The 11677-nt window shown below is 47.8% G+C and overlaps 1 protein-coding gene and 1 long non-coding RNA gene across 2 annotated transcripts; one reads left to right on the top strand and one right to left on the bottom strand.

Moving 5' to 3' along the window:
• Positions 1–264: 264 nt before the first annotated feature.
• Fkbp4 (FKBP prolyl isomerase 4) lies at positions 265–9575 on the bottom strand. Its single transcript, XM_047548109.1, has 10 exons — positions 9289–9575; positions 7177–7321; positions 6363–6505; positions 5427–5547; positions 5020–5176; positions 4303–4393; positions 4137–4220; positions 3709–3894; positions 2997–3236; positions 265–1366 (listed from the first exon to the last, which is right to left on the bottom strand). Exons 1-10 carry the CDS (start codon positions 9391–9393, stop codon positions 1259–1261), a joined length of 1380 nt encoding a protein of 459 aa, XP_047404065.1. The 5' UTR covers positions 9394–9575; the 3' UTR covers positions 265–1258.
• A 101-nt stretch (positions 9576–9676) lies between these two features.
• LOC124982014 (uncharacterized) lies at positions 9677–10693 on the top strand. Its single transcript, XR_007108161.1, has 2 exons — positions 9677–9738; positions 9912–10693. It is a non-coding gene; the product is annotated as an uncharacterized LOC124982014 (long non-coding RNA).
• Positions 10694–11677: the final 984 nt, after the last annotated feature.

Raw genomic sequence — 11677 nt, 5'->3', positions numbered from 1 at the left:
CAGCCAGGATCATCTGGAGGTGGCTTGGCATGACCAACTTGTGTCCCCTGGCTTCTCCTAGGGTCCTAAGATGCTGTAGGAGTCAAGGATTAAGTGTAGAAAAGCAGCAAAAATGTTGTCTTAACATTGAAAAGAAAACTGGGTATGACCACTGCTCCACACTAGTTTTTAGACCTTGTTAAGAAACCAAGAAACTAAAAAGATGACTACCAGATCAGAGTGAGGTATAACAGAAGTCTAACTTCAGAACAAACAAGTAGGGTCCCAGACTTCTATGTATTTATTTACACTTTCCTCTAAAGTGTCAAGAAAGAAAACCAGAGGCACTGCTGGGCTTCTGCAGGGAAGCATGCTGAGAACCCACAGCAAGGCTACAGTGTAGTCCCAGTCACAGCCTGCACAGGTCTGCAGTGGGGATGCTTCCTGTCCCATGGCTTTGTCTACATCACATGCTGCATTTAAGCTGGACTGGGAACTAGAAGGGTCACCCCACCTCCCTTCATTCTGCCCCTGCTCACAGCACACCCACGATACCCACCTTCCAAAGCTGAACACAAAGGGTTGCCTGACACCCAGGTTTTGTTTCCACTTTATTGCTCAAGCATGGGACTTGAGGCGTGCCTGGACCTTCAGCAACGTGCAGAGAAGAGGCTGGGGGGTGGGGGGAGGGGCTGGGGACACAACCTGGCCAAGAAGGGACACTGAGAGGGTGGTCATCATGACACCAGAAGATATCATTAGCCATACCATGTGGGGTGAGGAAGGGATCAGGGAAGAGGTAATGGGCACAGCAGTGGTTTTTCCCATGCCCCTAGCACCCGCATGGAGGCCGCCTGTTTGGAAATGGACTAGAGAGGGAAAGGATGAGGAAAACGGCTGCCCAGTAGTCTCCCTCTCCACCCTGGTTTCACTTTAGACTCCATGCCTACCACTCACCCCCTTCTACCATTTGGAAATGGACCTAACATAACAAACAGGGAGCAAAATAAATTAACATTCTGATGCATATGTGTGGATGGACATATGTTCATGTGTAATGGGGGAAGGGAAGAGGGGGGCGATGCCACCTAAAATTATCCCCCACCTCAACCCCCTAGCCTATTCCTTTTCCCCTTCCCCCCCAAAACCACCATCCAACCAGATAGAAAAATAAAGGTCTAATTCACTCAAAATTCTTCAGTTTTTACAAAACTAACAGGGTGGAGTAGGGACGGGAGCAGGGGAGGCAGGCAGCCGTAGGAGTAGGGCTGGGGAGAGGCTATGCTTCCGTCTCCACCTGAGATTGGCTCCCTGCCACATTGTTCTTCTGTTCATCCTTCATCTCTGTGTCAGTGTGATGGTCTCCTGCAGCTACCTCTGACTTTGCCTGTATATACAAGAGAAAAGAACAGGCTGAATTCCCAAGTTAAAACCCATGCAATTTCAAAGAGCTGCACAAACACTGCAATTCTAGAACTGCCTTAAAGATACCTATACATGTGCAAATTATGAATTTGTAAGGTCATTCATTTTAATATTGTTTAGAACTATGCTCACTGCCTAGCTAAATTAATGTGTTTTAAGTGCAAAATATACATTGTATTTTGAAGATTTAGTCTGGGGGAGGGCAGAAAAGGGAAAACTACAATAACAACAACAACAAACAAACGCACTGGGTATGGTGGTGCACGCCTGTAATCCCAGTGGCCTGGGAGGCTGAGACAGGAGGATGGCAAGTTCAAAGCCAGCTTTAGCAAAAGCAAGGCACCAAGCAACTCACTGAGACCCTGTCTCTAAATAAAATACAAATACAAAATAGGGCTGGGGATGTGGCTCAGTGGTTGAGTACCTCTGAGTTCAATCACCGGTAACCCCCAAAACACAACACAAATGCATCATCATTAAGAAACTACAATGTTCCAAAAATTTAGATACCTTCAGTTAAGTTTTATTAAAATCTAATTCTAAGCCTAGCAGGGATGGCACATGCCCGTAATCTCAGATTTGGGAAACTGAGATAGGAGGATCACAAATTTAAGATCAGTGTGGGCAACTTAGTGAGACCCTATCTAAAAAAAAAAAAAAAAAAAAAAAAAAAAAAAAGGGCCTGGGGATGTAGCTCAGAGGTAAAGTGGCCCTGGGTTCAATCCTCAGTTAAGAGAGAGGGGGGAAAAAAAAACAACCAATCATCTATTTTTTTTTTTAACCTTTTTAAACACTGCTACTAAAAAAAATTAAAATTAGCATGTTTGCATTATATTTCTGGAGTGTGCTGGTTTAGAATATCAAAGAAACTATGAAATAGGAATAGTGAACTGGTTAATTTAAGATATGGTATGTTACACGTAATGGAAATACTATGCATAAGGAAGAATGACAAACTTGTAAATATTAATGAAATTAACTTTCTGTTATCATTATGTGACAAAAACCACAGTATGGGAATATGTGGAGTGTGTTGCCTTGAAAGTAACATGATTGTCTGCCTATATATGTAAGCAACACAGTGGAATGATACAAGAACTGGCAGGATCACTTGCTTCTGGGGGGAGGCAGGTTTTTCTTACTACTATCCTTTTGTGCACTTTGAATTGAACTACATAAATGTATTATCTATTTAAAATCCCACCTAGAGTTCAGTGGTAGGGCATGTGCTTTAGTACGCTCAAAGCACTGGATCCCCAGCACCAAAAACCTCTATACTCTCTAAAAGCATGTGGCTCTTTTCAGAGGCTCTAGGCCCAGAAGAGAATAGAAACTGGGAACTACACTACTACTCCTGACTGGTAGGGACTGTGAGTGAATTTCCAGCCAGGCTCACAATGAACTTCATCGACAAGGCTCACCACCTGGACAACACACATGCTCCTTGCTGGTCCTGGAAAGAGGGCAACTTCTGGTTTCCAGAACTGGCAAAGACAACCACAGGCATGAAGAACTCATACCAGATGAGCTAAGGAGGACAAGGAAATACTTCTTTTACTATCCATTCCAACTGTTCCCCACTTGATCCTCACCTTGCTCTCTTCCTCAGCTAGCCTCTCAAACATGTTGGCATAGAGCTTCTTCTCCCGGGCAAGCTGCTTGCGGATCCGCTGCTGGCACACAGTCAGCTGGGCCTTGGCAGCTTTGTTGTTAGGGTAGAGCTGTAGGACCTTCTGGAAGTCAGCCCGTGCCAGGTCAAAGTCGTTCACAGCCAGGTGGGCCTCCCCCCGGCGGAAGAGACCTTTCTCATTGTTGCTGTCCAGTTCTAGGGCCTAAGGGTGCAGACAGGAAAGCAACAGTGAGACTTCAGGTGCAAAACTCATACAGCCAAGGCTGGCTTCCAGCAGAATGAAAAGGATGAACAGCTGGTGCTACCTCAGAAAGAATAAGGATTTAAACTAGGAAGGACCTCATTTATAGTCCAAGAGAAAGAAAAGGAAGACAGCAGGTCCTTGGATGAAAGAAAGGCCTTTGACGTTTCCATTCTTTTTAGAATAAAGAAGGAAAGTAGGAGGGAGAGGCTAAGAACCAGAGTGAGAGACAATTCTTTAGTGCTCACTCCTTTTTCTGTGTCAACTGCCACCTACCACTAAAGCCAAAGTGCTTGCAACTTGCTCCCAATGCCTCTGGGCCTGTGATTTCATAGCACCCAAGTAACATATCCCACTACCCCTGGCCAGGTCACTGAGGGCAAATTCCAGATGTGCTGGAGCTTGCCCACGCCTGCCATGAAAGTTACCTTACCTTGTTACAGTTTTCAATGGCAGCTGAGAAGGCCTGCAGTTTCAGATGACACATGGCCAGGTTGAGGTGGGAGGCCAGTCGAAGGGCCTGTGCCTTCTGTATTTCCTCACTGGAGAAACTTGACTCATATTCTAGCCAGGACACAATCTTCTTGTATTGTAGTAAGGCTTGCTTGTACTTGCCTTCCTAGAGTAGGAGGAAGGCTCAAGCACCCAGCACAGGTTCAGAAGACAACAGTGACCCATGGGTACAAAATTCCTGCTTGCTTCCCTCTCCCTCTCAAGACCAACAGGCTCAGATATACTATGTGACAACTGCAGATGCTAACTTGCCCATTTCTTGCAGAAAATGAGCTTAGTCATTAGGGAAGGGTGGGTCCAGAACAGCCCTCCCTAAGGGTGTCTTATGAAGTGTGACTATCATCTCACCTTGAAGTACACAGTGCCCCGCTCTTTCACTATGGTGCTCTGCTCCAGTTTCTCCTCAGAATTCATCTCCCAAGACTCCTTGGCCTGCCAGGGGAGAGAAATGGTCAGTTCTCCCAGAGACACTGATAGGGTGAATCTGACTCCAGAAAGTCATGAGCAAACTCACCTTCTCAAAACTCTTGAGGTGTATTTCGTATCTCAGCTCGGCATATGGTGGAATCTGGAATTTTTCCTTTCCGGCACTGCCAAAAGCATAGCTGTAGGAGTAAAAAACAAAAAAACAAAAAAACAAAAAACAAAAAAAAAAAAAACAAAAAACAAAAAACAACTTTGGGTCATCTTGGTAGCTTTCACTTGCTCTAGGCTGAAAAAGTTTCTTGGCCACTTCCTGAAAAGTACATCCTCATCTTTTGAGACTTGGTTCAAATGTTTCACGTTTGACAAACTCTTTCCTAACCTCTTTACACTCACTATTAGGTGGTCCTAACAGCTGTTTCTATAGCTTTCTCAAAACTCTAAATGGTACCTCAACAGGGGAGTCACTAGAAGGCAAAAATGACAGTCTACTAGTCTTTGTACCTCTAGGAATTTCTAAGCAGTCTCTGCGACAGAGAAGGTATGTTGTAAATAAATTATATTGATAATTAAATCAATTAATGGGAAATGAAAATCTTGATGCTGGCAGAGAAAGGACAACATAGACAACTGTGGTCACACTTCCAAATATAATGAAAAAGTTATAATGGCCTATGTGTTTGGTGTTCCTAGAGTTGCTGCGAACACAGCAACAGGAAGGGAAGACACAACTTGCCAGTGTAACTGTGGTCATTCCGATCTCTGACTTTTGTTTGCCTACCTGCTCTACAAAGTATCCATGCCTCACCTGGACTTGAGGTACACAATGGAATGTTCTCCTTTCTCCATGCGCTGAATGGCCTTCTCCAGCCCACAGGGCAGATCAAGACTCTCCCCCTCACCAACCTCAAAGCGGAGCTCCCGCTGGTCAAAGAGCTGGTCCTGGTAGTACCCTTTCAGTGTGACTGGAATGAAAAGAGAGACAATTACCAGGGTGTGAAAGGACTGTGCACTGAAGAAGGATGTCATTGGCTTCCCTACATATCTCCATCACTTCTTGCCCCTAACATAATTCATCATGTTTTTGGACCTAGAGGGATGCTAAGAGGGTATGGCCTAACCCCTCATTTTATGGATAAGGCAACAGGCTCAGAAAAAGGAAGTGACTTGCCTAAAACCACCCAGAATCAATATATCAAGATTATATTGTCTCACCTTCCACAATGGCGCCCTCATTGGGCCGGGCATAGCCTTCACCCCGAGTCTGTATTCTGCGGATGATTCCACCATCTTCATCTTCTGTCAGGTCTTCTCCCTTGAATTCAAACAGCTCAACCTATGGAAATAAGATACAAGGTAATTATGTATGTATATTCTGCCACAATACATTCTATAGTCATGCATAACCAGGAAAAAAAAAAGTCTTAAGGTTAAGGTAACCATGCCTTCCTGCACTAACTTATTTGACATTGAAATACAATTTCCTTCTCATCTAGAAGATGAGAAAGAACTATAACTGCCATACTAGATCTGACCATAGGGGCAATTAAGAAGTAGTGGGAGTGGATAGTACTTCTGCCAGGTTCTCTGGAGCTGCCCTGGTCTCTCTTTTGGCAGAGGCACGCATGCTACACAGATTTCAGGAGATCAATTTATTTCCTATGCTTACTTAAAAAGGACATGTGAGGCCTAATCTGGCAGGTGTCAAAAGTGACCTGCCATTTCTCAGCAGTCTTCTGAATGTTCCCCAATGTTGACTGGTTTGCCATTTTCAGAGTCAAGAGTCTGTTCTGTTTCCTCTGGGAAGCCCTTTCTCAACCCAACCTATAACCCTTCCATCCAAAGCCCTGTAGTGTCAATATGGATTGTGTTTTATAATTGTGCGTACCTTCCACTCTTCTGACTCCTTTCAGTAAGAAGGCCTCAACCCATGACCCTGTTTTCACTCTGGAAGAGCTCTATGCTCCTCTCTTCCAATTTCACTTTCCGGCAGCAACAGAGCCAGCTGACCCCTCCATTTCTCCTCCTAAGGCCAGGCCCTCAGCCTTGGCTACATTGTCTCCAAGAGGCAGGAAGGGCTGGAGGGCAGCCAGGCACTGGGCTGAGATAAGGCCTGGCCCTTTGCCTGGATCTCTGTGGCCGGACACTCACCTCAAACACAAGCGTGGCATTGGGGGGGATCTTTGGAGGGCTGCCCGCTGAACCATAGGCATATTCTGGTTTGCAGGTGATGTGGCATACTTCCCCCACCTTCATGGTCGCTACAGCAATATCCCAAGCTTTGATGACCTCCCCTGCAGGTAAAGGCAAACAGTACCCTCTTAGCTGGAGTATGACTCTGGGGTCAAACAGTGCCCCAAAAAGAGAATGAATCACTGCACCCAAGGGGAAGCTGGACACCCTTTAGATAAGACAGGTGATAAGAAGATTGTATCAAGTGCTGTCAGGTCTCAGAATGTTAGTATCACTTAACCCTAGAATAAATGAAGCAAGACAGTTCACCACTGAAGAGGGAGGTGCTGAGAACTGAGAAGAGGGTGACAGAATCCATAAAGTTACAGAAAAGTAGAAGGAAAAAAAAAAAAAAAAAAAAACCACAGAATGAGTAATAGATTGTGATTAATGACCCCTCAAGAGTGGTTCTGAAGCTGGGCACGGTGGTGCACACCTGTAGAGCAGCTTGGGAGGCTGAGGCAGGAGAACTGTGAGTTCAAAGCCAGCCTCAGCAAAAGCAAGATGCTAAGCAACTCAGTGAGACCCTGCCTGTAAATAAAATACAAAATAGGGCTGGGGATGTAGCTCAGTGGTCGAGTACCCCTCAGTTCAATCACCAGTACCAAAAAAAAAAAAAAAAAAAAAAAAAAAAAAAAAAAAAAAAAAAAAGAAGGTTCTGAGAAGAGTTTCTGCTTGTGACACCTTCTATCCATCTTAACATCTACCCCACAAGCCCACTAACCATGCCTACCTTTTCCCAGATCAAAGGAGAACTTGTCCTTGCGGTCCAGACTGGAGTCAAACTTTGTGCCATCTAATAGCCAGCCAGTGTAGTGGACAGTGACTCGGTCCCCAATCATGGGCGTCTCTGTGCCTGTACCCTCTCGCTTGATGACCTAGGAGCAAGAGAAGAAAGTGAGGACCTTAGGGATGGGGGCAAAAAGGGGCCCCAAATTTCCTACAAGCCTCCAAGAGGAACATAATGGAACTCTTCTGTGTTCCCCCTTCCCAGCTTCCTTGTAAGCAGATTCAAGGGAACAATCCTCCTCTGCTTCTGATACTAGCAGTTTGGCTAGGAGTCAGTTAACCCTCCCCATCGTTCTTGAAATGCAGCAAGAACTGGTTTGAAAAACTGGAGATAAAAGATTAGAGTTCAAGTTTTTGCTTTTGGTTCATGATTCCAGTTAAAGTCACTAAACTCTCTGGACCTTGATTATAAAGCAGTGATGACAATCTCCTAGAACTGCTAGAAGACCAAATCAATAAACAGTTGAATACAGTTTACAGTTACCAACAGCAAAGGGGGGTAGTCTTTATGCTGCATTTCCTCATTCCTTTTAAATGCCAGTGGCCATTAGAATAGTCTGATTTGGATAGACGAGAGGAACATGAGTAATGAAGAGAACAGAACAGTTCAAATGGGGAAAAGAAAAAGTCAGATTACAGATGAGCACCGAAGCTGTCCATAAGCCTTAGACTCTGACTTGGGATACTGATCTTCCTGACTCAGACTTAGTTAACTGAGTCCTTTATTTCAGAACTTGAGTATTTACCAGGGACGTATAGGCTTCTGCCTTCTTTTCAGAATTTATAAAAGGGTGACCTCACAGGCCACCCGGTGTGTGTATATGTGCCCTCTGAGAAAACTCTACCATGACAGAATGTATAGGAGCTTCAGGGAAGAATATAAGGGGAAATGACCCTTCCTGGAATCAACCTTGTGGAAAACAGCAGGATGCAGTAGAGAGAAGAGGAAGCCACATGTTCACAGGACAGCAGCTGGAGCAAATGCTGCAAGTATCTGGGGCAAAGCCCAGATGCTTTTTTGGACCAGGTGAAAGCTTCATGAGGCCTCTGGCTTTGCATATGCCACACACGCGTGGGGTTGTGCAATGAGAAGCCGGGAGGAGAAACAATGGCCTGGAGAGCGCACACAACGCGGGTTAGAATTTCGCCGCCTGGGAGTGCCAGCAGAACCGGCTCTGAACCATTGCGGGTTGTCCTGACCCGGGTCAAGATGTCCTCCCCCTCGCTCCTCAGGCTATTCGTAGTCAGGCGGTTGCTGAGGAGTCGGCTCCAGGCAAATCGCTTCCTTCCCGCCCCGCACCCCTAAGCCCCAACTCTGGAAGGCGCAGGGGGTGCGGGGGGGGGGGACTACAGGTCCCGGCATGCACCGCTCCTAGTTTCCCGGGACTGAAGGAGGGGGCCCAGCATGGCCGGGCGGGTGACCTCGCTAGGTCCCCGCGTTGGGAAAGAAGGCCCCCGAGAGCGCCAGAACCTTCCTCGAGGCCAGGCCCGTGAGCCGAGTGGCACAAAGAGCTGTGGGACACGAAAGCACTCCCGGGAGTTGTTTCACGTCCTAGTTAATGTTTAACTCTAAGGGTGGGCGCGCTCTCGCACCACCGCCCAGGCTGCCAGGGACTTTCCGGCTACCGCCCGCGGGTCGCCAAGGGGCGAGGGCAGGGCGGTGTCGGGGCGGGGCAGGCCCGGTCCCGTCCCCAGCCCGGTGCGCACGCTGCTCTGGCCCCCTGGCTGCGACTCGCGTGCGCTGCGGCCGCCCCGCCCCTCTCCGCCGCACAGTGCACGCTGGAGTTGGCTCTGCAGTCCTGGCCCCCTCCCGGGCCCAGACGCTGCGGGCTGGGGGGCTCAAACCGAAGAACCGGCTTCCAGGGAGCCGCAAGAGGGCCTCTCCGCACCTAGGCCGCCCTCCTACAGAGCGTACTGCCGCTCCCGCCACCCCCAACAACGCAGCCCGGTTCGGGAAGACTATGCCACTGGCTGCACGACCCAAAGGGTCAAGGCCGAAAGGCTGCGACCGGGGGTTCCGGGTCTGGCCGATGCCCGACAGACCCCGGGCCCTCACCTTAAGCACGCCTTCATCGTGCTTGGGGCTGATGTCCACTCCCTCGAGGGGCAGAGGCGCCGACTGCGCCCCGCTCTCGGTTGCCTTCATCTCCTCGGCGGTCATCGCCGCTCGGCGCGCCGTTGGCTGTGGTAGCTGGGTAGGCGCGAGCCGGGCGCTGTGTCGCCAGGCCTGAGTGCCAGGAGTCGACGGAGGGACTGAGCGGCGGCCTCCCACCGCGTAAGACTAGCTTGGAGGCTCGCGCACCTCTGGCTGCCGGCGCGCTCGCAGCCCGCGGCCGAGACCGGCGGGCGCGGAGGGGGCGGGCACAGGTCGGCCGTGGGGAGTGATTGGTCCCACCCGCCCAGGGGGAGGGACTGGGAGGAGCCGCTGCGCGAGCGCGCGACGGAGGGGTTGGAGCGGAGAACTTTCTAGAGACGCCGACTGCGGAGCCGGTTCGGCCTCTTGTTGGTAAGGGAGCTCTTAGGATTTTTTTTTTTTTTTCCCCCTCGTACATTCCTCCCGTTGACTGCCTACTCCCCTACTCTTGGGACCCTCCTGGGACTCTGGGGACCAGTCTCGCCTCCCAGCATCTCCCCAGGTCCTCCCCCGCCCCATTTCCCGGTCTATCTGGATTCTTCCAGATCCTTCCCGGTACCTAGACATCACTCCCAAGTCCCGGCCTGCCAGTCGCCCCCAACCCGCTCTGTGAATTGCAGCCCGCAGCGGGATTTGACCGAGCCGCTCAGCCGAATGTGAGTGGCGCTTGCCCTCTTCCCAATCCGGACCGCAAATACCGACGGCGTGGCCTCAACTGTCTTTACCGGGCATGGCCACTTGATGAGTGGCAGAAAAAGGGACCAAGGTAGTGGACGGGTGGTGGGTGGGCCTGGACAGCGGCTACTCGGATGCATAGAATTGGGAGAAGCAACCCTGATCTCCCCAGGACCCGAAAGCTCCTGCCACGGCCAGAAGATGTGCAGCTTTCAGCTCTTCAGAAGGCTAAGAGCTACCAATTTGCAAGAAATGACCAGTTGAGCTAAGGACTCTTAAATGGGGCATTTTATTAAAGGAACTTTCCCCGACCACAATAAAACGACCAGATGGGTTAATATTAAAAACAAAATGTTTTAAACTCAAGAAAGAAGCCATTCTTTTTTACTAAAAGGTGCATAGGAAGAAATATTTTCTTCTCAATGCCTGTCCCCAGGTGTTTATGGAGTGCCTTGGAGTTCAGAGTGTATGTTTGGGTCAAAACTTTTTGCAGCGCCTAGTTACCTATACAATTTTGGTTTGACCGAAAGATCTATCCAGAGCGGGTTCTGATTTTGCTGTGCTGTTAACCTCAGAACCTGGTGGGTGGTAGCAAATGGATATTGACTCCATGAATTTTTATTCCAAAATAATAAACTTTTTTATTTGGGCACTCAGTTCTTGCCTGTCACTATGTGGTGGTCGCAAATAATCATAGGTAGATAAGTGAAAACGTTATTATAGATGAAATTTTAGTATCAATTTGATAACTCAGTAAAAGTGTTCATTCTAGCAATTTAATCTTAGTGGAGTTACAACTAAGAAATTTCTCAGGTAACTGGAGAATACCCTCCAAAGATATGTGGGACGTTGCCTCTGTAGGGGTTAAATCTACTTTTTGCAAAAGCAGCAGTACCAAGGCCCACCAAGCCAACAGGAGACAGGATGTGGATACAGTCTTGTCCAGGGCTGTTATGTTGGTTTGTGCACCTGCTGATTCTGTGTGTGTGGGAGTTAGCTAGGGCCCTTGGGTATAATCTCATAGAACAAGTTGGGATAGAAGAATTAACCTTTAGAGCAACACTTTTCTGGTCTTTTTCTTCATTGGGAGCAGACAGCAGGCCTAGCTTCTTTTAGCCCATCCAACACACACTAATTTAGATGTGATTGCCATTGCTTAAACATATGCTTAATAACATGGTGCATGACAGGTATGTTGGTGCACATCTGTAATCCAGGCTACTTGGGAGGCTGAGGGAGGAGGATTATATATTCAAAACCAGCTTCAACAACTTAGGCCCTAAGAAACTTAGCTAGACTTTGTTGTAAAAATAAAAAGGGCTGGAGATGTGATCGAGTAGTTAAAAACCTCTGGGTTTATCCCTGGTACTAAATAAAAAATAAATAAATAAATAAATGAGGTGGAAAGAGCATGTGTTTTGGAGTAAAGAGTGAACTGGGTCACTCACTTGTCAGCTGTTTCAATTAGGGCAGATTACTTAATCTTCAAGCCTTAATTTCTTGTCTAAAAGGGAGATCAGAACGTCCAAAAGTGAGGGTGATTTAATGGTTCAGAGGGAACATATTTTAAGTATATAGCACAGTGCTTGCCTCCAAGGAAGGGGTTAATAAAAAATGATCATTATTGTAATGTGAG

The sequence above is a fragment of the Sciurus carolinensis genome, chromosome 4 (genome assembly GCF_902686445.1).
Source record: "Sciurus carolinensis chromosome 4, mSciCar1.2, whole genome shotgun sequence".
In the NCBI taxonomy this organism is placed as follows: Eukaryota; Metazoa; Chordata; class Mammalia; order Rodentia; family Sciuridae; genus Sciurus; species Sciurus carolinensis.
This window is presented reverse-complemented; position numbering and strand designations above follow the sequence as displayed.